Here is a 27,358-nt window from a genome sequence, read left to right as displayed (position 1 = left end):
CCCCCCCCCCCCCCCCCGGCCACTCGCTTTGCGGCGCCCGCCTGGGATGGCGTTGCCTGCCGCGGGGGCCTGGCGGCGCCCCCGAGCCTCTGCCTGAGTCCCCATGGCACCTGCCCTCCGCGGGGGCAGTGAGGGGTCGGGGAGCCGCCCAGCGACAAGTCTGATGAAAGGATCAGAGAAGGACTGTCAGACCTATGTGGGCATTTGTATTTCAAGTATGGGCCCAGTGTCTGGATTAAATACCTATTCAGAGAGTTGAAGCTCCAGCAAGAAGTTTGAAAATCATACCCCTTGATGTAACTCCTTGCCTAAATTGGGTGTACCATACTTAATTTTAAAAGCACCCATCCTTATGGGAAGGCCTTTTCTTAGGGCCCAACTATAAGGAACTTGCCTAATGGTGGGAGTGACTTCATAACTTCCATTACTGGCTTATTTGATGGAGTTTTTGCTCTTTTCTTTCTCTGCTATAGGTAACTGTATCTGTAACTGTCCCTGTTGAGTCCCCAGAGCTCCAGCCGGAACTGAGGCACTAGCAGGTGTGTAAAGCTGGGCATGCTTCTGTGCTGCCTGATGCGTTTCACACACAGAAACAGGAGAGGCTTCCTGAGACCACTCCTACCATCCCTGCCTGTCACCTTCCCAAGGTTGGCTGTGTGGTGTTTTGTTATATGGTGCCATGGAGGTCAAGGAGGAGGGAAAGGAAAGGGAACCAGATGCTGAGGCTCCAGAGGACACAGTGAGGGAGAGCTAGTTCCTGAGGTACCATGACCAAGGAGCACTGTCCTCCCCACTGAATTACAGGAACCCAAATGTCCAGCCCAAGAGCCGGGAAGTATTCCCATTCTGGGGGCTAGGAATCAGTGCATCATGACAAAGATTCCAGTTTGTTATTGGCAGCCAGTTCTTAGGGAGTCCAGATCATGTTCCCACAGTGGGGGCCTGACCTCAAAGAGGGGCCCTTGCCTCCCTCCTTCCTGAGTTATCCAGGTCTGTGAAATATGACCATCAGTTGTGTGGGGGCCATCTGCCGACTTACGATCCAGACTGTTGTTGTAACAGGCATCCCTGTTGTACAGTTCCTCCATGATAAGTTACGGGTCTGTCCAGCCCTCTTCCCAAGGTGGGCTCGTGAGATGACTGTCTTAGAGTTAGCCAAACTGGCTCAGCAGCTGTGACATGTGCAATACTGGTGTTCACCGGGGAAGGCTAGGCAATGCGCTGCATTTTGATTTTCTGTCGTGGGAACCGGGCCTAGTGTTATAAGCCCCCAGACCCAACCTGTGTCTGAGACCTAAGCAAAGCCTGAGCACTTCAGCTAAAACCACCCACCAGGATGTCATGCAGTAGCTTCATCCCTTTGATAAGATGCCCGCAGATCCCAGTGACTTCATCGTGGGAACCAGACCTCGCCACTTAACAGTGGTGCTGCTGCCTTCCGGACACTGAGTCCAACCCTCAGACTCTATAGCACCCCTTCTTTCTGTCCAGTGGCATGGAAAGTACGAGTTAGGCATTTGACTAAAGCAGCTGATGTAGTCAGAATAATTTTACAGCTGCTTAAAGATTTTTATTTATTTTTAAGATTTATGGATTTCTTTTGAGAGAGAGAGAGAGCGCACACAAGCGGGGGGAGGGGCAGAGGGAGGGAGAGAAGCAGACTCCCCGCTAAACATGGAGCCCGACTCGGCTGGGCACTCGATCTCACGAACCTGAGATCATGACCTGAGCGGGTTACTCAACCTCCTGAGCCACCCAGGTGCCCCTGCTGAAAGGTTTTTAAAGTCAGTTTTCCTTAACAGAGGCTTAACTGAATGATGAAACTAGGGGTTTTTTTGTAATGTTTTTTCTACAGACTGGGACTTCAGAGACTTCAGGGACTTCTTTCGGTCCTCACGGAAACCTCCTAGCCTTGGTGATGGCACACGGGGACTGTTTACTTACTCTTAGTCTGAATGACTGCTGGGAGGGAAGGCAGACGTAGAGCAGCCGGATCTCTGGCTCTCCCCACGCTTCTACTCTCAGACTTGATTGAACTCCTGTCTGAGCCCGAGGACGAAGCTCACTTGAACAAATGACTTTGAGTCATGAATGAAAACTCTTGCTCTTTCCATAACGAGAAAGAATTAAGAGACGGACAGGTAAGCAAGCACTTCTATTTGAGAAAGAAGGTGTTTGTTTGGGATATATTGTTATTAGTAATAACACAAGATAGATCAAGAGAATGTAGAACTTTAGAAATGTTTTGGGAAAACCCTCATTATAATGCTCTTTGTAGGAGAAGCTTCTATTCATACACCTCTGAGTCAATTGCCTTTGCTCGCAGCTTTTCTTTTTTTTTCCTTTATTTTTTTATTTTTAAAGATTTTATTTATTTATTTGACAGAGGGAGACAGTGAGAGAGGGAGTATAAGCAAGGGGAGTGTGAGAGGGAGAAGCAGGCTTCCCGCTGAGCCGGGAGCCTGATGCGGGGCTCGATCCCAGGATGCTGGGATCATGACTTGAGCTGAAGGCAGACGCTTAACGGCTGAGCCACCCAGGCGCCCCTCTTTTTTTTTTTTTTTTAAGATTTTATTTATTTATTTGAGAGCGAGAGCACGCGCGAGCGCATGAGCGCACACACAGGATGGGGGAGGGGCAGAGGGAGAGAGAGATGGAGAAGCAGACTCCCAGGACCCCAAGTCATGACCGAAGCCAGAGGCAGCTGCTTAATCGATTGAGCCACACAGGCACCCCCCCCTTTTTTTAAGTTTATTCATTTAAGTAATCTCTACACCCAATGTGGGGCTCAAACTCACAACCCCGAGATCAAGAGTCACATGTTCTTCTGACAGAGCTGGCCAGGTGCTGCACTGGTAGCTTATTTTCTGAGTGGGTCATGGGATTTTGTTTTGGATTTGCTTGGGTGAGAGGAGAATGTCAATGAGGAATCCCTAAAGATATTTGTAATTTATCAGTTTGGCCTGTTTACCTTACTGACCCTTGTCAAACACATGCTTTGGCTCAATTAGCCTCAGGACTCTGGGTCCAGTGTGATGTGTCTTTGTGTGAGCCCGGCAGCTAACCCTGCCTTCCTTACCCTTCTCCCTACGTGGTCCAAAAGTGATCTTAATGGAGTTTGTGGGACAAAGCCTTTGCTTTGCGAGTCCAGGGAGGTTTTCTTCACTGTACTAAGACAGGTGAACTGTTCTTCCAGAGAGAAGTCTTCGGCCACTGGAGGGGACTGAATTGGAGAGGGAAAGGAAGGATGGAATGAATCCTGAGGGCACAGACCCCTGCAGGGAGTTGTTCAGCATAGTGAATCATCAGAATTTTTGAGAACATATTTTGTGCCTCATACTGTGCTAATTGGGTGTCAGAAATAGAAAAGAAGTGATAAAAAAAAGATTCTTCCACTCAAAGCCGCAGGGTCTGATTTAAAGACAGGCTGCGTTGGGGGAAGTGAAAACTCCAGGGCCATTTTGATTGATGGTGCAGTTTCAGCACACTCACAAAAGAGAAGTGGAGTCACAAGACTTATTACTTAAAGATCCCAGAAATGTGGCAGGGGTGAGTGTGTGGAGGGGGCAGTGAGCCAAGGTAGGGGCAGTCCTCAGTCCCAGATCACGAGCAAGCACAAGATAGGGAGCAGAGTAGCAAGCACCCCTTTTATTTACAAGGGGGAGGTCACTAGCTTTTCTCAGACTCAACTCTAAGTGATTATTTTAAAAGGTGTCCCGGGGAAAGCAAGGCAGGAACTCATAGCAGGAATCCTAAGCTCAGGTGCTTATCTGAATGTCCACGTTCTGGCTCTGAACAGGGTTGTCGTACTCTAAAACCTAGGAAGCAACTCCGAATAGCTGTTTTCTCATCACGTGGGCCTCTTGCAGAGAGACTTGTGCTCCCCGCAGAAGGGTTGGCTGTAGGCCTGAGAGAAGGGGAGAGACCCTTGCAGCCCCAGTGGGGAAAGCAGGCCACCTTGGGGAGGCGGAAGGGGTGGCAGTAGGGGCGTCTTCTGGAGGAAAACCACATGACCCAAGGGATGAAGGTGAGAGGAGCTGCAGCAAGTGTGTTCACTGGACTGAAGTGGGAAATAGTCGTGAGGAGGCATCACGAGGCCAGCGATGGAGGGCTTTGCTCGGCTGTGCTGTGTTCAGGCATCCATTCTTGTGTCCTGGTCATAAAGAAATCAAAGCTCTGGGGTGCCTGGGTAGCGCAGTCATTAAGCATCTGCCTTCGGCTCAGGGCGTGATCCCGGCGTTCCGGGATCGAGTCCCACATCGGGCTCCTCCGCTGGGAGCCTGCTTCTTCCTCTCCCACTCCCCTGCTGTGTTCCCTCATTCGCTGGCTGTCTCTCTGTCACATAAATAAATAAAATCTTAAAAAAAAGAAATCAAAGCTCTGTTTAAGGAGTAGTAGTTGGCAGAAATGTGTGGGAGGGATTAGAATAACAGGATAACCTGGGATTCTGGGGCCTTGATGTAGCCCTGATTTTTTAATTTATTTTCTTTTAATTAGTTTTTTTCTCTTATATATTTTATTTTATTTTTAAAGATTTATTTGTCAGATAGAGAGCAAGAAAGTGAGAACACAGCCAGGGGGAAGGGGCAGAGGGAGAAGCAGGCTCCCCGCTGAGCAGGGAGCTCGATGCGGGACTCGATCCCAGGACCCCGGGATCATGACCTGAACCTAAGGCCCACACTTAACCCACTGAGCCACCCAGGTGCCCCTTCTCTTATTTATTTTAGAGAAAATAATACATTCACATGGTTCAGAACCCAAAAAGTAGGGGACATGTACCTAGAGTGAAAAAACCGCCTTCTCCTCTTGTCGCCCAGCCACCCAGTTTTCTTCTGGAGGCAAAATCACTGCTTCCTTGGGTATGAGTCTGAAAATAGTCTTGGCGGAGACGGGCAAATATGTTTGTGTGTTTTCTAAAAATGTAAATGGTAACATAGTGTATAAACTCTGCCCTTTGCTTTTTCCACTTAATGCATCATGTGGGTTGTTCCAAATTGTCCATAAAACACTTTCTTATTCTTCTTTATGGCTAGATTGGAGCTCATGGAGTTAATATGCTTTTATTTGTGGAATTAGTCCATTAGTGGGCATTCGGGGTTTTTCTAGCCTTTTGCTATGACAAACATTGCTACCACGAATGATGCTGTAAGATGTCCTTTTGCACACGGGTGAGTATATCTGTTGGCTAAATGCCTGGACGGCAGTTGCAGGCCAAAGTGGACAAAGCCTGTACGATTTTGTCAGGTATTGTAAGCTGTAGAGGTGGGAACAATCTGCCCTTCCGTGTGTTACAGCACTTGGCTTTCTAGCAACACAGCGTGTTATCACACTTTTGAAATTTGCTCCTATGATACGTGACAAATATTGTCTCAGACTAGTTTTATTTAACATGTCTCTCATTAGGAGTAGGGTTGGGCGTTTTTGGTTTGTTTCAGAGCAGTGCGTGTTTCCTTTTCTGTAAGCTGTCCATATCCACACCCAGTTTTCTGCTGGGTTGGGTTTCTTTTCCTGACTGACTTGTAGGATATTTTTTTAACCTATTAGGAAAATTAGTCCTGTATTGATAATCTGAGTTGCAAAAGTTAGTCAAGTGGTTTTGTTTGGTTTGCTTTTTTTTTAAGTTGGTCAAGTGGTTTTTTAAAGCTCTCATGGGCAAAGGTTTAGCTGAACAGAAAGGCCAAAAGTGAGGAAACTGCCTCCCTAAACTTTACTTTCTCAGAGTTCTGAAACCTTTCACAGAGCCAAGAAATCTGAGATAACATTAACTAAGCTTTTTGCAGTTTCTCTTAAGACGAGATTAAGCAGAAGTTTTCCCTTACAGTATTCCTTACGGTTAAGTTCTAGGGAGTTCATCCATCTTTGTGTGTGTGGTATTGGGAAAAGGGGTGACATTTAAGCTGTCAGCTCTGGAGGGCTGATATGTGCCCAAGAAGCTGACCCTGCTTTGTCTTGCAGGTTGAAAGTGTGTGTGCTACGTATCCTTCACCATATGACAAGGACACCGGTGCTCTTCGGGCTCTCAGAGGAATTCCTGTACGTGTCACCCGCACCCCAGTACCTCCCGCCCATACAAGCTTTTGTTGCGTGCTGCTCTGTGGGGCCAGGCACGGGGGACTTAGGACAGCAGAGACCCTGCCTCCAGGAGACTCTTGGGGGCAGAGTTGTGGGGCACGAACTTGCAAAACAGCCTCTAGCTAGGAAGATAATTGCTGCAGCGAAGCAGGGTATGAAGTGCAGTGGGAATACCAGGGGCACACCCCAGTCTCAACCGAGTTGTGTGCACTTTTGTTTCTTCTTCAAGGAGAGCATATGCTTGTCCCCACGTCACCCAACTTGTACATCAGAGTTGGAGTTTTCCATGTTCGTCTCTTTAAGATTGGCTTTAATCAGCCAGCCTTCTGACGTCTCATTCTGAGGACATTCTGTACCGCGGGAGGGGCATGGGGGTGGGAGGGTGTGAACTCACCCTCACACTAAAGGTCGGCTGCACATGCAGATCTCAGAGTTGAAGAACCGTGGTGTCCTCCGGGCCCTGACAGCAGAAGCGAATGGATGGGAGCCAGCTGGTAAGGTCCCCTTCAGGGCCCTTGGAGCCTGGGTGGGACCCAAATCAGAGCTCCCCGTGGTCTACTTTTCATCATTTGAATTTCTCTCAGTACTGTCCTATAGAATTTTACAGATTTATCATTCTTCAAGGAGAATTAGAGTCAACACTGGATTAGAAGTCAAAAGACTTGAGTCATAATCTAGCGCTGCACGCGGCTTATTATGCACCTTGGGCGATCATGTCGTCTCCATGTCTGCTGTGGGGATAACAATGCCTTCTCTAGCCTCCAAGGGCTATTGTGATGATGAAACGAGACAGTGTATATGAAAAGGCTTTGAAAAAGCATCCTGTTTTATCTGCTTTACGTGATCCTTTCACATACTGTACTTAAAGCTCGTTTCACTTGCTGATTTCCGACACAGAAAGGCCCACTCAGCAGGTGAGAAACACCAGTTCTGGAGTCCCTCACCTCCAGTTTAAGTCCTGCCTCTCTCACCCCACAGCTATAGGACCTTGAGCAAGTTTCTTAACCTTCTAACCCTTACTTACTTCATCTATAAACAGAAGGTGTGTCAGAACCTGTGTGATGGGAATTGTGTAAGGATTACATGAGCCAAGGTCGAGTGTTTAGCACATGGACTATAAACCTGTGCCACATATTTTTAATCATATTAAACAATTACAGTTTTCTTCCAGATTGCTCTCAGCTCATTTAAATTGATAGGCTTATGAGGCACCTGGCTGGCTCAGTCGGTGGAACATACAACTCTTGGGTTGTGAGTTCAAGCCCCATGTTTGAAATAACTTTAAAAAAATAAAATCTTTTAAATGGGCACCTGGGTGGCTCAGTCAGTTAAGTGTCTGCCTTCGGCTCATGTTATGATCTCAGGGTCCTGGGATCAAGCCCTGCACCAGACTCCCAGCTCAGTGGGGAGTCTGCTTCTCCCTCTCCCTCTTCCCCTCCCCCCTGCTTGAGCTCTCCCCCTCCTCAAATAAAATCTTTAAAAATAAATAAATAAATGGAGTTCCTGGGTGGCGTAGTGGGTTGAGCGTTGGACTCTGGTTTCTGCTCAGGTTGTAATCTCAGGGTCGTGAGATCTGGCCCACATTGGGCTCTGTGCTCTACACAGAGTCTGCTTAAGACTGTCTTTCCCTCTCCCCTCAAATAAATAAATGTTTAAAAAAATAAAATAGGTAGATAGGTAGGTAGATAGATGGACAGGCTTACTAACTCAGTGATACTGTTTCCCAAATGGATAAGTGGAAGAGAGCCCAAATAAAGGAGGCAGTTGAAAAAGGAAGAGAGGTAGAGAACGGGGCTAACGTGAGCTGCATTCACTGTCCTGAAGATCTGTTTTTTGCCTCCATTTTTTTCTGTTGGGGGAAATTAGTATTTATATCAGGATCATCTTCAGATGAGGAGGAGTCTCCCTGGTTCCAAGAGGAAAGGAACTTTCTGTTGACTAAGCCACAGTCACAGCAGATTCCCAGGTGCTGGTGAGGTTTCTGCTCCTAGCTCACAGCCTTCCCCTGAGTCGTTTGTAGGTGAAGGGTTGAGGGCCACCTGGGTGGCTCAGTTAAGTGGCCAGCTCTGGATTTCGGCTCAGGTCATGATCTCAGGGTCATGAGATCGAGCTCCGCATCAGGCTCTGCGCTCAGCAGGGAGTCTGCTTGAGATTCCTCTGTCCCTCTCCCTCTGCTCCCTCCCCCACTCAGGCGCTCATTCTCTCTCTAATGAATGAATGAATAAATAAATAAATAAAACTCTAAAAAAGAAAAGAAGGGCGCCTGCTTGGCCCATTCAGTTAAGCATCTGATTTCAGCTCAGGTCATGATCTCAGCGTCCTGGGATCAAGTTCCGCAAGGGGCTCTGGGCTCAGCAGGGAGTCTACTTCTCTTTCTCCCTCTGCCCCTCCCCGCCACTGTGGGCTCGCTCTCTCTTTCTCTCTCAAAAAAAAAAAAAAAAAAATTGACCAAGTTGCTTGAAATGAGGACCTGCAGGGTGAAGAGTCCACGAAGCCGGGCGTCAGTGAGGGTGATGGGTGATGCAGCCCTCGTCAGCACCATAACGAGCAGTCCCTGCTGCCACTCCTCTGTTCCCTCCTTTTCATCTCCCAGGGTGCAGCATGCTGGAAGAAAGTTTTATTTTCTTCACACCCAAGGCCCAGCAGTCTGTATCCTGGTGAAGTTATCTAGCTTGGAAGCCCTCGGGCTCTGAGTCTCAGTCCACCTCAGACTGGGGCTGGCAAGATTGAATTTCCCAGAAGTGCAGACCCGTGTCACCTGCTGCCACTACCCACTGCCCTGCTGGACCCGAACCCAGGACTGTGTCAGTGACACTAGCTAACACGCACTGAACACTGACCTTTGGGTCATATACCGTCTTTCCCGCCCAGAAGCTGAAGAGTTGCGTCATCCTTCAGCAGTCCCACGAGTGATGACTCGGGGTTAAGTACCTTGCCCACGGAAGCGCAGCTGCGGAGCGAGGACAGGAAGTGCTTGCTAGCAGCTGGGCTCCAGTTCTATGGCTTACCAGCAGCTTTCTCTGCCTCAGTTTCTGTGTGTTTTGAGTTTCTGGTAGTATTGTATTGTATTTATTTTATTTTATTTTATTTTATTTTATTTTATTTTATTTTATTTTATTATTTATTTTATTTACAACTATACTTTCAGAACACTTCATTGCCCTGAGATATCCTCAGTCAAGACTGCATGGCCAAAAGGAGCTGCCCTCTCTCACTCTTACCACTGGGGCTGGAGGCTGGAAGGGTCATGATTTGGGGTCTTGGACTGAAGTGTCTCTGTTTTCTCCATGTTGTGTTGATTTCCTCGCTAGCAAATGGGAAAAGCCAGCAAGAGGACGCGCCGCCAGCAGTCTGGGTTAGAGTGACAGCTGTGGTTTGGAGAAAGGGCTATGTGGTGGCAACAGAGAACCTAACTTGCTGCTTTTTCTCTCCTGCTCCGCCCCCCCCCCCATTTCCGGTGCTTTCATTCATTCAGCAGACATTCATTGAACACCTATCCCGTGTCAGGCACCACACTAGGTTCTGGAGAACACTATCCTCATGTAGCTCCCAGTGTAGCGGGAGAGACAGCCACGACACTGAGTGACCCTGGGTGTCAGGGGCTCACTGGCTCCCTCTGCAGACTTAATGAAGTCAGGGAAGGCGCCTGGCTGAGGGTGGTGTCAGAGTTCACTGGAGGTCGAGGAGGAACAACAGCAAGGGGGGGAGGGGACCAGAAGGTGCAGATTCCTGGGGTGACTGCAGGGGGAGAGCCTTCGGAGCAAAGGCACAGAAGGTGGAGGGGCTGAGGAAGTGCAGGACTTCTGGATGCCCTAGGACACAACTACTGGTGGAAGAAAGATGCAAACTGTGAAAGTGTTTAGATGCTGTGAAGAGTTTGGGTTTTATCTGAAGAGTTATGGAGAATCCCTGGAGGGTTTCCAGCAGGGGATTGACATCAGATCTGCCTTTTTTTTTTTTTTTTAATTAGTTAATTTATTTGTCAGAGAGAGAGAGCACAAGCAGGTAGAGCGGCAGGCAGGGCCGGTAGAACAGGCAGAGGGAGAAGCAGGCTCCTTGCTGAGCAGGGAGCCCGAAGCGGGACTCAATCCCAGGACCCTGGGATCATGACCTGAGCCGAAGGCAGGCGCTTAACCGCCTGAGCCCCCCAGGTGTCCCCAGATATGCCTTTTCAAATGCTCTCTCCTCCAGCTGTGTGGAGAGGGTATCTGAGGGCAGTGGGACCCAAGGTGGGCAGGCAAGGCTGGGGCTGCAGCAGCGAGCCAGATGTCCCTAGGTCTCAGAGGGTCTCCTTTTCTCACCGTTGCAGTTGTGAGTGCCGAGGTGCTCAGAGCCCGAGAAGAATGGGAAGCTGTGGACAACATCCAGACAGAGACAGGTAACCGCAGGAGTGGCGCTGTCTCCACATGGCCCAGCTGCTAGTAAAGGCACCATCCACGTGTGGCTGATGCTTCTGTGACCCTGGGATTGGGAGACAGAATTCCTGAGAGTTCCCATTTTACCTCCCTGACATAGAATAAAATATCTTTCCAAATCCAAAGATGATGACATTCCACCTCTGGAGGAAATGGGAATGAATGCCACCTACTCAGACCTGAGAGAAGACAGGGAGGACCTTGGTCAGGGTCCTCTTGTGCAGGGTGATGAGGTTGGGCAGAGATGGAGGCAGACAGCCAGGGTGCCTGCCTAAGGGTACACAGGTGGTTCACCAGACAAGAAAGTCTCTGAGATAGGGGCTGAAGCCATCTGCTGGAAGCTTCGAGGGCTGGGTAAAAATTGTCCCACTTCCTTTTCTGACAGGTTTGGACGGAGCTATAGGAGGGTAGAGCTCGGACCTATATCTAGCTTGAGCTCTACTTGAGCTCCTGGAAAGTCATCACAGTGGACTGTGTCAGTCATCCCCAACATTGCTAACTGCTAAGTTCACTCTCTGTGGACTGTACCGGAGGAGGGAGAGGGGGTCATTCATATACAGGGTGTGAGAAAGGGCAAAGTGGAAGTGAGGAAAGGCCCCTAGACAGACCCCAGCGTGCTCCTACGTGGGTACCTACTCCAGGCAGTGACTCGCCTCGTCACAGATGAGTGGAACGGGACCGCCGGCAGGGCAGGTCTGTCCCTACTCACTGCAGAGGTCTGCCTAGCAAGCCTGTGAACGGCCCGGTCTAAGAAGGGACCTGGCCCAGCAGATAATGCCAGCCCCTTAAAAGAGGATTGGTTTTAGCTGTAGATATCTGATGTCTGCCACTGAAAGCCCGTGTTTGGCTTAGAGGTGACAAACAGAGTGCCCTCAGTCAATGTTCACTGACCGAATGACTACCGTTATAAATCTGAGAGTGTCTTCCCTTTTACCACAGGGAGCCAGGCCAGCGCGGACCAGCCTGGGCAGCTGATCTCCTTCAGCGAGGCTCTGCAGCATTTCCAGACTGTGGACCTCTCTTCCTTCAAGGTATGAAAGTAGTCTCCTTCATCCCAGGAGCCAGGTTTCTATCCCACCAGCTTAGGGCACTGGGCAAGCAAGATGGAAGCTTCCAGTTAAAGACGCTACCTCACCGAAGAAATCTTGGAGCACAGAATCAGGGGTGGCCAAGGACCCAGGCTTCATGCAGGACCCCAGTGGCCTTCTTGGGACTGTGTCCCCAGAGCTTTTGTGACCCTGCCATACACAGGTCTGTGTAGCTGCTCCCTCCTCTTCCCTCTTAGGGATGGGGAGGTCTGGAAGAAAATGCTAGATAGTTCCTTAGGGAAGCAAGGCATTTTGTCTAGAAAGCTGAGTAATTCATGGCTATTGTAGGAAGATCTTCCATTCCCTCAGGGAACCAGAAGTTATTTGGAAATTTTTAAAATATGTGGGGTTAGAAAAAGAAGAAACATTGAGGAGAATAAAAGCTAATGGGCTTTCTGGAGCATCTTGAGTGACTAAGAGTAGTTTGAGAAGATTGTGATTTCAGATCTTCAACCTAAAACCTGGTTCAAGAGAGGCCGCAAAGTCAAGAATCAGGTTGGTTTATGGGACACAGAGGGCCAGAAGCTACCAAAATCAGAATATTCTAAGACCTGCGGCAGTGGCCCTTGAGCAGTAACTCAGCATGACCTGGTTTAGGAGGTACCCTTGTGGTATAGACAGAATGCTCCGGCAACCCCTCAGGTATCCAGCTCCAAAAGTCCCCCCTAAACGCCCTCCTCGCTGGCTCTCTCACCCTGGAAGTCGAGAGGACTGCTAGGCTGTATCATTCATGCCCTTTGCAGAGAGAGACGGACGTACAAAAGGTAAAGCAGCCCTGCTGGGAAACCTGGCCTGGCTTTGTCAGACCAAAGTGGGGGTCCCCATGCCCACTGTCGCTGGTGGTCAATGCAATAGTAGCTCTGGGGAAGCCCAAAGGAGCAAATGCAGACAACGGGCTAATAATGCCTATACTTGGGGACATCTCTTTTCTTTCTTTTTTCTTTTTTTTAAGATTTTATTTGTTTATTAGAGAGCAGGATTCGGGGGGTGTTGCAGAGGAAGAGGGAGAAGCAGAATCCCCGCTGAGCAGGGAGCCGGATGTGGGGCTCGATCCCAGGACCCCCAGATCATGACCTGAGCCGAAGGCCGACACTTAACCACCTGAGCCACCCAGGCGCCCCGGGGACATCCCTTTTCTACTTGTAATAATCTCGGGAGCCCGAAGAGCCTGTCTCTGGAGATGGGGCAGGTGCTTCACAGCTCCTGCCCCTTCCCTGGCCCAGACGCCAGCCAGTTAGTTGGGGAGCTACTTCCTTCTGCAAGAACAGTCCCTGGACTGATCCTTAGAGCAGGTGAACCCAGCCCTCTGCCCATTGCCTGCAACTTCCTCCCCAGAAAAGAATCCAGCCAACTATTCGAAGGACAGGGCTCGCTGCCCTCCGGCACTGCCTCTTCGGGCCTCCGAAGCTCCACCAGGGCCTCCGAGAAGAAAGGGACTTGGTCCTGACCATTGCTCAGTGTGAGTGCACAGGCGCTGCCACGAGGCAGGGCTGCACATGTGGTCAAGCAGAGAGCACTGTTTGCCCACCTGTTGCTGAGGCGAAGCCAGAGGTCTTGCATGTACCGTGTGGGCAGGGACAGCGGGTGCTGCAGGGTGAAAATGTGGGAGGACACAGTCTCTTGAGGACAGTCCGGATCGATCTTGTCTGAACCATTCTCTGAGAAACACTAGGTCCTCCCCTGAGGGGCACGCAGTCCGACAGAGAGTGGGGGTCTGTTTTCGGGCAGGTGGCCTGGATAGCCAAGACCCAGTGCATGGCCGAGTCCTCCAGACCATCTACAGGAAGCTGACTGGCTCCAAGTTTGACTGTGCCCTCCACGGAGACCACTGGGAAGATCTGGGCTTTCAGGGTAAGAGCCAAGAATGGTTCATCTTCTTTTCCTTGGCCCTTGAATCCAGGACTAGAGTGAGAGCCCAGATAGTCCTCTTCCTGTCACGCCAGCACCCTGAGGCCGGATATCGGGGAGGAGGGTGCAGGAAATGCAGAGGCCCTGAGGTGAGCATGCTCACTGTGCTTGAGAAATAGCAAGGAGTGTGGCTGAAGGGGAAAGGTCTCTTGTGGCCTAACAAGCCATTGCCAGACATTTACTCTAAGAGAGAGGGAAAGCATCAGAGTGATAGGATTTGGACTCTGGGTTTTTCTTTTTCCTCTTTCCTTTTAACTCGGATGAAAATTTTGCTTTATACTATTTTGTTTTTTGAGTGAAGCAAAATGATTTCAGCTGTTTTTGGATTATGCTACTCTTTTTTCCAAATCATATCAAGTTACATTTATATGGAATAGGAAAATGCCGTCATTTAAAAAGGAAATTTTATGTACCCATAATTAATTGGTCCCTTGGTATTGACAACATGTTTAAGTCCCTTTATCCTCCCTCATCTATAATATAATTGTCTCATTTTCCTCCATGTGCAATGAGAATCATGTCAGTGTTACGATTTTTGTTTCAACCATCAAACAATTTAGAAAACTCAAGAGGAGGAGCAAAGTCTCCTGTATTTACCCATATGCTTACTCTTTCCACTGCTCTGTTTTCCTTTTTTGATATTCCAAGATTTCTTCTTTTATCATTTCCTTTCATTTTCAAGAACTTCCTTTAACCATTTTCTAAAGTAGGTCTGCCGGTGTTACATTCTCTTAGTTTCCCTTCATATGAGAAAGTCTTGATTTCCCCTTCACTCCTCAAGGATCGTTTCTCTGGACAGAGAATTCCAGGTTGACAGCTCTTTTCTTGCAGCACTTGCAAACTGTGCTACTTGCTTCTGGCCTCCATGAGAAAGCTACTGTCACTTGCGTTCTTTCTCCCTGAGAGGTAAGGAGTTGTTTCTCCCTCTCTGCTTTCAAGATCTTTTATAGTTAGGAGGAGTTGGAGTGTGTTGTGTCTTAGTGTGGATTTCTTTGGGTTTACCCTGTTGGGTTTGCTCAGCTTCCTGAATCTGTAGGTTTATGTCTTTTGCCAAATATGGTCCATTTTCAGCCATTATTACTTCAAGTACCTTTTTTCCTTAATTCCAGTGTAGCTCACATGCAATGTTATATTAGTTTCAGACGAATAATATAGTGATTCAGTAATTCCATACCTCACCTAGTGCTCATGAAGATAAGTGTACTCTTAGCCCTTCACCTATTCACCCGTGCCCCACCCGCCTCTGCTCTGATAGCCATCTGTTCTCTATAGTTAAGAATCAGTTTTTTTGTTTGTCTCTTTTTTTTTCTTTGTTCATTTGTTTTGTTCCTTAAATTCCACATAAGTGAATACTTCAAGTACTTTTCTCAACCCCATATTTTCTCTTCTTTGGGACTCTGATGACACAGATGCTAGATCTTCTGTGCCGTTCCACAGGTGAGAGGCTATGTTCATTTCTTTGGATCTCTGTTCTGTAACTCAGAGCTCCAAGGCTCTGCTCATTTTGTTTTGTTTGTTTTTTCTCTCTCTGATGTTCAACAGATTAGATAATTTCTGTTGTTCCATCTTCAGTTTCACCGATTCTTTCCTCTGTTGTGTCTATTCTGCTGTTGAGCCCATCCAGTGAGTTTTTAATTTTAGTTATATTTTTCGGTTGTAAGTTTTTTATTTGGTTGTTTATACCTGACTATTCTTTACTGAGACTTTCTATTTTTTCATTTTTTTCAAACTGTGTAATGGTTTATCAAAGGCATTTTTATGACAACTGCTGTAGTAGTTTTCTATTGTTGCTGCAACAAACTACCACAGATTTAGTGGCTTGAAACACCACAAACTTACTAAAGTTAATTTATTTATTCAAGTCATCCCTACACCCAACATGGGGCTCAAGCTCACAACCCCGTGATCAAGAGTCGCATGCTCTTCCGACGGAGCCAGCCAGGTGCCCCACAACACAAACTTATTATCTTATAGCTCCGTAGCTCGGGAGTCCGCACAGGTCTCACTGGGGTAAGATCAGTGTGGCAGCAGGGCTGCATTCCTTTTTTGGAGACTCCAGGAAAGACTCCATTTCCTGACCTTTTCCACCTTCTAGAGGCCACCTCCACTTCTCCTCCTTCAGAGCCAGGAACATTGCATCCTCCTGAGCCTGGTTCTGTCTTCCCTTTCTCTGATTCTGTGCTGCTATCTCCTTCTCTCACTTTTAAGGGCTCTTCTGATTACCTTGGGCCCACCCAGAGAATGCAGGATAATCTCCCTATCTGCCAATTGGCAACCTTAATTCTGTCTCTGATCTTACTTTCCCCTTGCCATGCAAGAGAATATACTCCTGGGTTCTAGGGATTCAGACAAGTACATCTTTGGAGGGGCCATTATTCTGCTCATAACTGCGGCTTTAAAAACCTTGTCAGATAATTCCAACATCTGTGTTATCTCAGTGTTCCTATCTATTAAGTATCTTTTCTCATTCAAATTAAGATTTTCCTAGTTCTTGATGTAACAAATGATTTTTTTATTGTATCCTGGACATTTGGGGTACTGTGTAATGACACCCTGGATCTGCTGTAAATCTTTTATTTTAGCAGGCTTTCTCTGATGCCAAGCCAGTGGGGGAAGGAGGGTGTCACCTCATTACTCCTGGGCAGGAGTAGAAATTTATGTACCCCATTTGGCCTCCGCTGGTTCCACTGGCTAAGAGGGGCACAGGAGCCTCATTACATGACTCATTACAGGAGTAGACTCCACATCACATGGAGACTCCACTGACATCACAAGGGTGGGGGCTCAGTCCCAGCTCCCCAGTTTGCTGATACTACCTTGGCAAAGCTAAGGGGCACCTTGTTACAGTCAGGCAGGGGTGGAAGTCCAGGCTCCCCACTTGGCCTGACAAAGGTAGCCAAGCCCTTGGAGCTCATGGGAGGAGGGACTTCATTTGGGATTGCTCACCATCACCCTTCAGTTCCTCATCTCGGTTACAGGAGCGAATCCAGCCACAGACCTGAGAGGAGCAGGCTTCCTTGCCCTCCTACACCTGCTGTACCTGGTGATGGACTCAAAGACTTTGCTGATGGCCCAGGAGATTTTCCGCCTGTCTCGTCACCATATCCAGGTGGGGCTTTGCTGGGAAGCCAGAGGAGAGGGCTGTGGAGCCATCGTGGGTGCAGGGTGGTCCTGAGCAACCAGGAGGGCCTCACGTGGGCTGTTTCTAGTTGCTCAGGGCTCTCAGGACAACTGAGGCAAACCAGGACCAGGCTTCCCCCATTAGCCTGACCTGCACTCGAATCTGAGCTCCACCACTCGTTAGCGTGTATCTCAAGCAAGTGCCTCAACTCCACAGAGCCTTGGTTTTTTCATCTGTAGAATGGAAATCATGGACACTTCAGCTGGACAATTAGGAAAATTAAATGAGATGTGTACAAAGGCACTAGGCATAGCTGTGATGTTAATGTGTCAACTCACTGTCCTCCCTGAGGACATCCCTTGAACAGCACCAGGAGGAGAGTTAGCCTGTATGTGCCCCAGAGGAGGAGATCTGTCTATGAGGGTCAAGGGACACATGGTCTTACTGACAGGCCAGAAGTGGCTCCTGTAGCCTTCGGGCTGTCCAAGCCTTCTCCGGGGTTGGGTTTAATGGTTTTCCTAGGTGGTAAAAGGTGGCAGTCACCCCATTTTAGAAAACAAATTGGACCCGTTTCCTGCCATTCACCTCTGCCACTTGCATGGGACCTGGAATTCATCCACTAAACAAATTTCTCTTCAACATCCCCTCTGCTAGATATCGTGCTTAGTGCTTGGGATACATCAGTGAACAAAGATCCTTCTAGCAAAGAAGACTAGGCAGTGAACCTAACACATAAATAAATAATAGAGTATGTTCAAAGGTGATAAGTGCTAAGGAGAAAAAACAAGTAGGGTAAGATTAGGAGAATGTGGGGAGTATTTTATGGGGTGCTCAGGGTAGCTCTCACAAGAGGGTGGGAGGTAAACCAGACCTCGAAGGAGTTCAAGATGTTGGCCCCATTGGCATCTGGGGGAGAGCATTCCACGCAGAGGGAGCAGCTAGAGCAAAGGTCCTGAGGAAGGCATGTGTCCAGCACGTAAAGGGGTAGCAGGGAACCAGCTGGAACAGGAGCCCAGGAAAGCAGTCAGAAGGGAGGTCCTACGGCTCACAGGGACCAGATGGCAGAGGGCCTGGTAGGCTGTGATAAGGACTTCTAATTTTATTCTGAATGAAGTGAGGGGTGTCGCAGCCTATAGCATGTGAGCCAGTCTAACGTTTTTAATGTATTCTGTCAGCTGCTAGGTTGAGAACAGTCTGTAGTGAGGGCTTTTATAATTAAGTCAGAGATGGTGGTATGAAGCGGTCAGATTCTGGATGTAGAATCTTGAGCGTATGAGCTTAAGAAAGTAGAGCCAAGGGGCGCCTGGGTGGCACAGCGGTTAAGCGTCTGCCTTCGGCTCAGGGCGTGATCCCGGCGTTCCGGGATCGAGCCCCACATCAGGCTCCTCTGCTGGGAGCCTGCTTCTTCCTCTCCCACTCCCCCTGCTTGTGTTCCCTCTCTCGCTGGCTGTCTCTATCTCTGTTGAATAAATAAATAAAATCTTTAAAAAAAAAAAAAAGTAGAGCCAATTGGGGTGTCTTGCTGGCACAGTTGGAAGAGCATGAGACTTCTGATCTTGGGGTCGTGAGTTCAAACCCCACATTGGGGGTAGAGTTTACTTTAAAAAAGAAAAGAAAAAGAAAGAAAAGAAAGCAGTCAGCATATTTTTCTGATGGATTGATGATGGGTGTGAGAAAAGAGATTTTTAGTCTGAAAGTAACTGGAAAGATGAGTGGCCATCAGCTGAAATGGGAAAGAAAGAGCAAGTTTGGGGGGTTCGGTTTGCCATACAAGTTATCCATTGAGGTTGTGCATTTGGGGCAAGAACACCACAGAAGTGATGTGCCCTTCCTTCTCAGTGCCTCAGCTCCAACCTGCCTTACTCCCGGGACGGTTGGCCTGGGTGACGTCTGCCGGGTTTCTCCACTGTAGTTATTGTTTTTCCCTTTGTAATTAATAACTATGTTGGGGAAGATACTTTGAGACTGTGCAAATATTCTGTTTTTCCTCAAACTTTGTTCTAATGGTAGTTTTCTGTTTCCCTCATTTCTCTCACATTTATTAACTGGAAGAATTCCGACTCTCTGTGTTATTCTATCTATTCATTCATTCAGTTGCTTTTTATATCAGTGTGGGCTCCCGCATATTTATTTTATTCTGTGGGTTATAACCCAGTAGTATTGTCACTCATTTTGTTGCTGACATTGTTTCAGCTTTGGCCATTTTAGGACCTCCTTCGGGTCGGCAGCTGTGACCTTTCATATGCCCTGTTTGGTTTTTTTTAATAAAGATTTTATTTATTTGAGAGAGAGATAGTAAGAAAGAGCATGAGCGGGGAAGGGGGGAGAGGGAGAAGCAGGCTCTCTGCTGAGCAGGGAGCCCGATGCGGGACTCGGTCCCAGGACTCTGGGATCATGACCTGAGCTGAAGGCAGATGCTTAACTGACTGAGCCACCCAGGTGCCCCCCTCCCCCCGTTATGTCCTGTTTTGAGCACTTTTTGGCTTTCTGGACACCAGAAGATGCTCTAGGCTCATCTTGTATTTTCCCTGTATGATTCCCAGCCCCGGAATTAACCACTTCTCCAACGAGCTCTCACTCCTTTAATTGGAGAATGACATTTCGAAAGCAAGAGCTGAGGGCCAGGTATTCTGGCTGCTCCTAAGTTCTCACCCTTCTAGGCCCTCTGAGTGGACAGAGCCTGGAATATACGTCTGTGCCACGGGTTCACTCCCAGCTCTGCTAGGAGCGGCCTGCGGTGGCGAGCTCCCCTGTCCCGGGCCCTGGCAGCACCTCTCACACAACAGGAAGGTTTGTGTCAGAATACTGCCTGAGGGGCGCCTGGGTGGCACAGCGGTTAAGCGTCTGCCTTCGGCTCAGGGCGTGATCCCGGCGTTATGGGATCGAGCCCCACATCAGGCTCCTCCTCTAGGAGCCTGCTTCTTCCTCTCCCACTCCCCCTGCTTGTGTTCCCTCTCTCACTGGCTGTCTCTATCTCTGTCGAATAAATAAATAAAATCTTTAAAAAAAAAAAAAAAAGAATACTGCCTGAGGCAGAGGAGCCCAAGTAAGGGGCTGAAGGTCACACCTGCGCATTTTCATCAGCTCGGAGCGCTGGAGGTGGTCAGGCCGGAGTTGCCCAAACAGACTGTTTCAGGAACAGTGTCGTTGGCCGTGTGATGTAGTTCTCACCATGCCCGTTTCTTCTTCTGTAACGTGGGAAAATAATTCCAACCCTGTAGAATTAATCAGTGCTGGAGGTAAAGTATGTGAGGTGAGGCATTAGTCATTCAGTGAGTGTCGGTTATCAAGGTAACTTTTGATTTCCAAGAGTATTTTTACTCTTGGAAATACAGCACACACACGCGTACCCGTGCAACACAACCATTAGTAAGGTAGATGCCTTTTTAATTTTTAATTTATTAGTGTGTGTGTGTGTGTATCTTAGGTGGATCCCTTTTTTAGTCCAAAAGTTCTTGAATAATCATACAGTTCCTGCCACTGGGGCAATTTTTCATCTCTAATGTCTACTCAGTATCTCTGTATCTTTTTGGGGAAAGCAGCTATTAAATCTTAAGGCTTGGGGCGCCTGCGTGGCTCATTCAGTTAATCATCTAACTCTTGGTTTCAGCTCAGGTCGTGATCTCGGGGTCATGAGATGAGCCCTCCGTCAGGCTCTGCGCTCAGTATGGAGTCTGCTAGTCCCTCTCCCTCTGCCCCTCTCCTCACTCATGCTTTCTCACTCTCTCTAAAATAAATAAATAAAATCTTCAAAGAAAATTTAAAATAAAAATAAATAAATCTTAAGGCTTCACTTATGCCTGTCTATTCCAGGAAACACTGGAGGAGGCAAGAGCGGGACTTCATGAGTATCTGGTCCTGAGATATATCGGGTCCCCACAAGTTGAGGATGTGGGCATTTTCTGTGGTCTTCATGATGCAGGGAGGTAATTTCTGGGTGAAGTTTGAGAACTGTACCTGTTAGCTTACGCAGTGATGCAGGCTCTCACAGCAATACTGCTTCGTCCTAACAGACTCCCAGAGGTTGAGGAGTACCGCAGCAATCTGGCCCCTTATTTTATTTTATTTTATCTTATTTTATTTATTTTTTATTTTATTTTTTTAAAGACTTTATTTATTTATTTATTTATTTGAGAGAGAGAGAGAACATGAGCGTGAATGGGGGAGGGGGGGAGAGAGAGTAGCAGACTCCCCACTGAACACAAAGCCCTATATGGGGCTTGATCCCAGGACCCTGGGATTGTGACTTGAGCTGAAGTCAGACGCTTACCCAGCTGAACCCCCCCAGGCGCCCCCAGCCCTTCATTTTAACTGGAGGCCCAGAGAAAGGAAATGACTTGCCGAAGGTCCCACAGCTAATCAGTATTACCTATAGGTCATCTCTGACCTCAGTATCTCCCTTCTTGTAACCTGTAAAGGCTCTCTTATAAGAGCTTCCTGCAGAAATATGGAAGCCAGGGTAGAGGGTTATTGCCAGCTCAGAATTCCTCATTTGAATGAGGGGAGGGAGCAGGCCGTTCAGGTATCCGTGGGAGAAGCATCCCAGACAGAGGGGACAGCAGGATGAGACGAAAGACTGGGAGCTTGGTTGGCAAGGACCCAGACTGACCAGTTTGACCAGTCTGTTTCTCTGTGGGATTTACTGGGGATTTATGTGTACTCCCTGACAATATGCGTGTCTGACAATAAGATGGAAGAGCAGCTTAACCTAATAAAGTAAGAGGGCTGGCGCAGGCTTCAGAAGGCTGGACGCTAGTTCCATCTGCACTGTTATTATGGAGCTATGATTTGAGACAAGCCACTTAACCTCTGCGGGCCTTAGTTTGGCCTAAACAATTCCAAGGTCCCTTCCAGATTCGTTGTATAATTCCTTGAACTGTAAGCAATTCCAAGGTTTTAAAGTAACCCTTGACCTCAAGCCCTTATGAATCTTGAAAACACCATTTTCCAGGAGGCATGTGTGAGATCAGAGGAGCAGCTGGGGGACACAGCCCTGCCCGCAACCAGTCCTGTTGTCTCCTAAGGGGAGAACTAAAGTTCCAGGTACCCATGGTACATCCTGCTAAAGGGGAACTGGCCAAAAAATACAAGTCCTGGGGGCGGGGTGGGGGGAGGGGGTAGTATCCCAGAATCCTGGCAGGTGGGAGTGCTTAGCCCACGCCATGCTGGGGAGTGGAGCCGTTACACAGACACAGGTGCAGGGCACATCGGGCTACTTGCTGGCAGGCGAGGCAGCAGCTTATAATCGTGCTTAGTCACACACGCACTTCTGTAGCCTTCTGTGCAGTTTCCATCCATTGTTTCATTTGACCAGCATGACAGGCCGGAGAAGAGGTGGGGCAGCGATGATCCTTGTAAATGCATTTTCCAGCAAAGGAATGTGAGGGTCAGAGAGGTAAAGCTAGTAAGTGGTGAAGCTGGGCCTGGGACCCGCCTCCCGACAGCTGACCCAGCTGTGGGCTCCTTACAGCAGCAGCTGTCAGCCAGCAACCCACTTCAGAGTCCCCTGGGGGGAGGCAGATGCCCAGGCCCCTCCCCAGAACTACAGGGTTGAGTCTCCAGGGACGGGGCCATGTCAGCAGTCCCCACAAAAGATGACCCAGTCTTCCTCGATTCAGGATTCAAAGATGGTTAAGCCCGAATGTGAGGGATGAAGAGAAATGGAAGCTTAAAACGGTCCAGGTCTGGTGTCCTCTGCTGTCCCTCAGTCAGTTTCTGGGAGGTATTTCAGCTCCAGGAAACACTCTTCTGGGCCAAGGGAACTGCTGGAGAAAAGGAGACCTTTAGATCTGAATTCCAGTTTTTCACTGCTTTTTAATAAGTGGGCTTGGTAAGAATGTTCCTGAGAGTGAGTGAACACTGGGTTTAGATTATGTTAATTATGTTGCTACCATATTCTTGTTCCCATATTTATTTTTAGACTGAGAAAAGGCAAGGGGGGGCAATCTTATACAAGGATGTGGTAGATAGGCAGTACGTGGAGGCCTAAATGCGTGGCCGCCTACCTCAGCCACTCATGTCAAGGCAAAGACAACGATCGTGAGCAGTTTTCGCACCTCCTCGGGCCGGCACTGTGCTTCGTACTTTGACATGTGATCTAAATTACTTCCAGCAGTAACTCTGGGAGTGGGTCCCGGGAGTGGGTCCCGGGATAGGTAGTAGAAAATGTGAACTGTAGGCAGTAAAACCTATCTCGTAGAGTGTTTGCGATGTTAGTGACTTGACTCCTCCCAGCATGGCACGTGTGTCAGGGTCCCCAGGACCACCCCCGGTTCAATGATGTGCTGGAAGAACTCACAGGACTTGGCCTATAGTTGTACGCACGGCTATGATTTAGTTCAGCAGAAGTAAAACCAGCAGAGGGAAGGAAGGCATGGGACAAAGCCACAGGAAATCGGGCATGGGCTTTCTTCCGAGAGTCCTCTCCTGGTGGAATCGCACGGGACACGCTTAATTCCCCCAGCATCGAATTGTGCAGCACAGAAACATTGCCAGCCACGGGAGCTCACTAGAGAGAGAGTCAGTCCCCAAGGTTTTTATGGGGGGAGTCATGCAGACACCGTCTGTGTAGCACGTACCAAAGTGCCAGAATCACAGAGAAAAAGCAGATATTCAGCATAAACCATATTGTTTGTACAAACAGCTTAGGCACATGAGTCATCCTGAGGGAATGGTGGGACCCCTCCCCAAATCCAGGTGCCAACCAGGGGCCACCCTTGCAAGCAGGCCTCTCTAAGGACAGCAGTCTCAGGCCTGGTGTGTTAACTCTTTTCTGCACAGCACTCAAAGGTACTTCCTTCATGGTTTTAAGAAATGGGAAAGCTAAGTCTCATAGAGTTCCGGCGGCCTTCCTAAGGATACAAAGCCAGTAGGTGGCCAGGCCGAGATCTGGAACCCAGATGTCATGGAAGACGCAAGAAAAATCTTTGTGGAGCCAGAAGACCCTGGACAGTTCAGTGCTGTCAGATAGAACTTTCTACAATGAAGGGAATGTATCTTATCAGCACCGTTTGATACAGTAGCTACTGAGCCCATGTGGCTGTTGAGCACTTGATACGGCTAATAGGACTAAAGACCTAGGGTTTTTTTCAACTAAGGAGTTGAATTTTAAATTTTAATTGATTTTTTAAAAAAAGATTTTATTTATTTATTTATTTATTTATTTGAGAGAGAACACAAGCTGGGGCGGGGGAAAGGGGCAGAGGCAGAGGGAGAAGCAGACTCCCCACTGAGTAGGAAGCCTGATATGGGGCTCCATCCCAGGACCCTGGGATCATGAACTGAGCTGAAGGCAGATGCTTCGCCGACTGAGCCACCTAGGCGTCCCGATATTGTTTAATTTTTAATTAATTTAAACTTAAGTGGTTCTGTGTGGCTGCTTGCTGTCACAGTGGACAGCACAGCTCTGCATCATACTGTAACAGCTTTTTCTTCTCAGGGAAGCCGATGGGCTCTTGTTCTAACTAATGAGTGCACTGATCTGTGGGTCCCCCTCAGTGGGTGTCCTTGGGTATGTGCAACAGTGGAAACTAACACGTTATACTTGGAAATGCCCTGGGAAAAGCCCCTTTTCATTTTCTTAGTTTTTTGTTATTAAAGAATAGGAGGGATGGGCCCCTGGGTGGCTCAGTGGGTTTAGCGTCCGACTCTTAGTCTCAGCTCAAGTCTTGATCTCAGGGTCATGAGTTCAAGCCCTGCATTGGGCTCCACACTGGACATGGAGTCTACAGGGAAGGGAAGGGAAGGGAAGGGAAGGAAAAGAAAGAAAGAAAGAAAGAGAAAGAAAGAAAGAAAGAAAGAAAGAAAGAAAGAAAGAAAGAAAGAAAGAAAAGGAGCTTGCCCCTCCAAAAATAAAGCATTAAAGTGGATCCTGCAGCGGATTCTGAGGCCTCTCCTGGGGCAGCAGCCCCACTGAACCCCCTGCTGCTCCGTCTTTGACCCACAAAGACTTTTACTGACAAATGGGGCGTACCAGCAAGTCAGGCTGACTTTCTGCCTGCTTTCTACCTCTGCCATCTCTACTTTTGAAAGAAGTGCTTATGAGCAGTCAAATAAGACGCCTAGAAAAGGGAGGAAGAGCTTGTAGGAACCTGTACGGTTAGATACCTGAGTCTCACCCCTCCTGTGTTCACCCTGACCCCAGGGGGTGGTGTGGTCCTTGGGCAGCACCATGGTAGGTCTGGTGAATGAAGGCCAAGGAGAGCCCATGGGTCGGGATGGCGAAGAGGCTGGAGAGCTGGCACAGGGGTTATGCCCTCCAGCTTTGGAGGGAATTATCCTCAGTTGGAGTCCTGGTTCCGCACCTCAGGAAGCTCATTTCAGGACACTGCGTCCCAGCCTCCTCATCTGTGAAATGGGAGGATTATTGTGAAAGTCAGGTGTGAGCATCAGCAATGTCAGTTGTCGCCTCCGGGCTGTGGCCGTGGCTGCTGCCAGCTGGTCTTGCTGCGTTGTGGATGCCGGCCCGGAAGTCAAGGGCCTGGGCTGCCACTGACCCATCTTGCCTGCTCCATTCTAGCAATTCCCCTTCTGTTTGATGTCCGTGAATATCACCCGCATCGCAATCCAGGCATTGAGGGAGGAGTGCCTCTCCAGGTGAGTCCCCGCTCTGCTCACCACCCCCCCACCCCGGGCTGCCAGCTGGCTGACCCTGGTTCCCTCCCGCCCCCGCCCCATTCTCCCAGCTCTCTCTGGGAACCTGCAGCTCCCAGGGAGCCAGCACACACCCCCGTGCACCAGTCTCCCAACCTGCCTTGGAGGTGAAGGCTGTCTGGGGAATGGCACCCTGGGGGGAGTCGGGCTGGAGGAGACACCCAGCTGTCAGCCTTTGTCCGCTGCTGAGCGCACCACCCTCCTCGTGCTGTAGGGAGTGTAACCGGCAGCAAAAGGTGATCCCAGTGGTGAACAGCTTCTACGCCGCCACCTTCCTCCGCCTCGCACACGTCTGGAGGACACAGCAGAAGACCATCGCTGACTCTGGCTTTGTCCTCAAAGGTGTGCTCTTTCTTCTTGGAGAGGCCCGAACTCCCTAGCATCCCCAGGTTCACGGACCCCAGGGTGGTTGCTAGACTGGTTTGGGCTGCAGTTCCCTTCTGCCTTTACCCCTCCCCCCCACCTCACGCTGTCTCAAGTTCCAGCTTCTCAAAGTCTCCCATCCGCCCACCCCTTGGGCCCTGCTAGCCCTCCTTTCTCTGCCACCCCTCCTCCCTTTCTGGCCTCAGACCGAGAGTGGTCCTATTTTCTGAATCAAAAGCTGGGTCCAGCAGTTGGACTGACCATCCCAAGTTGAGACTGGCCTGGTCAAGGTGAAGGTGTGGTTGCCGTGGCTTTCTCTATCTGCTTCCTCAGCCTCCCTCTCTGGTGAGCTCTCCACCTTAGAAGACTCCTTCTTCCTTCTCCCCACAGGCTCTGGGTTGGGGGTGCTCCCTAGAGCCGCTGGGCCCGGACTGGCGTGCAGTCCAGAGGCCCCTCAAGCCGTTTGTTCTGCTGTCCCCTGTCGCAGACTTGGAGGTGTTGGCCAAGAAGAGCCCCAGGCGGCTGCTCAAGACCCTGGAAATCTACCTGGCTGGGGTGACAAAGGGACAGGCCTCGCTGTTGGGAGCACAGAAGGGCTCTGGGCCTCAAGCCCCTCACTCCAAGGATCTCACCTTCACAGGCGTGTGTGACCTGCCACCACATTCATCCGAAGGCACGTGGCTGATCTGAGCAGCCCAAGGCTGACAGCCTTAAAGGCTGGGCCAGAGGGGCATTGGGAAGGCGCATGGCGCATTGCGCCTGGCGTACCCTGGCTGGGCCTGGCCGGGGAAGCTAAGGACCCTCACCCACGTGAGACGTTAGGGATAGTTAGCCCCACCCCACTCCCCTCAGCCCCGCCTCCAGAGCAAGAATTTGCCATAATTGGAGTTGAGCTAGCTGAGAGTTGGTTTCCAGGCAATCTCAACGAGCAGGTGGATCATGAGATGGGAGGACCTTGCCTGGATATTCCCCGTATCCCCACGCTGAAAGATATCCCCACGCAGAGGCGCCAGAATTCTGACTCGCTGGGCAGCTGGGCTTTCAGGCCGCGGATGTCCACAGGACAGGGACCCTGTAGCTAGAATTTGAAGGGAGAAGGTAGCCGTCGCAGCAGCCAACAGGGGGCAGCATGAACCAGAGCAAGAGGCCTTCTCTCCCAGGCTGGTAGCCGGGCCCCCTCTGGGGTTTCTGGTCTGGACTTATCCCACCCTCCCCTCTCCCCATCCTCAGCCCCGCTGTTTATGACACAGAACTGGATTTCCGATAGGCGTCTCCATTGCTGCCCATCCCGACTGCCCACCAGCTGGGCACCCCCACCCTGCGGAGGTGTGCGGTTCCCATCAGGGCTGGTTTTCTGGCCTGGTTGAAGGAAGGAGGAAATTCACTCAGCAGCAGTTTTTGAATAAAAAGAATTGTTCTAGGCCAAGGGCCCCAAGTGTTTCCCTCCAAGACAAGCCTTGCACCTTCCTGTGGCCCTGTTGTTCCAGGGCCTGGTGACAGCCAGGAGCTCCAGGAGAGGAGGTTGCTGTACCCTGGCCAGGCCCCCACTCACTGTATATGGTGTCCATCCTGCGCTTGGAGGCCGAGACTCCTTGCGCACTCTAGCCAGGGGGCAGGGTGGCCTGGCTCTGTTAGGATTGCTGTGAGGCCCCTACATGTTTTTCCTACATTGGCTTCTGGGGAAGCTCTTGCTCCATCCCTCCCAGCCAGGGTATCCTGAGCTGGGGAGACCCCATGGC

General features: G+C 49.4%; 1 protein-coding gene across 3 annotated transcripts; it reads left to right on the top strand.

Annotated features, from left to right (window-relative positions):
• Positions 1-471: 471 nt before the first annotated feature.
• On the top strand, positions 472-27,045 carry ELMOD3 (ELMO domain containing 3). Of its 3 annotated transcripts, none has more exons than XM_008700064.2 (12): positions 472-539; positions 1,856-2,141; positions 5,956-6,033; positions 6,497-6,566; positions 10,382-10,450; positions 11,427-11,518; positions 12,911-13,034; positions 13,304-13,426; positions 16,462-16,592; positions 25,123-25,199; positions 25,471-25,598; positions 26,107-27,045. In XM_008700064.2, exons 2-12 carry the CDS (start codon positions 2,088-2,090, stop codon positions 26,307-26,309), a joined length of 1,149 nt encoding a protein of 382 aa, XP_008698286.1. In that variant the 5' UTR covers positions 472-539; positions 1,856-2,087; the 3' UTR covers positions 26,310-27,045. The 3 variants fall into 3 exon arrangements, with proteins under 3 accessions (XP_008698286.1, XP_040479180.1, XP_040479181.1); XM_040623246.1 differs by having other exon boundaries at positions 26,010-27,045; XM_040623247.1 differs by having other exon boundaries at positions 512-647; positions 26,010-27,045.
• The last annotated feature ends 313 nt before the right edge of the window (positions 27,046-27,358 follow it).

The sequence above is a fragment of the Ursus maritimus genome, unplaced genomic scaffold (assembly GCF_017311325.1).
Source record: "Ursus maritimus isolate PB19 unplaced genomic scaffold, ASM1731132v1 scaffold_6, whole genome shotgun sequence".
Classification (NCBI taxonomy): domain Eukaryota; kingdom Metazoa; phylum Chordata; class Mammalia; order Carnivora; family Ursidae; genus Ursus; species Ursus maritimus.
This window is presented reverse-complemented; position numbering and strand designations above follow the sequence as displayed.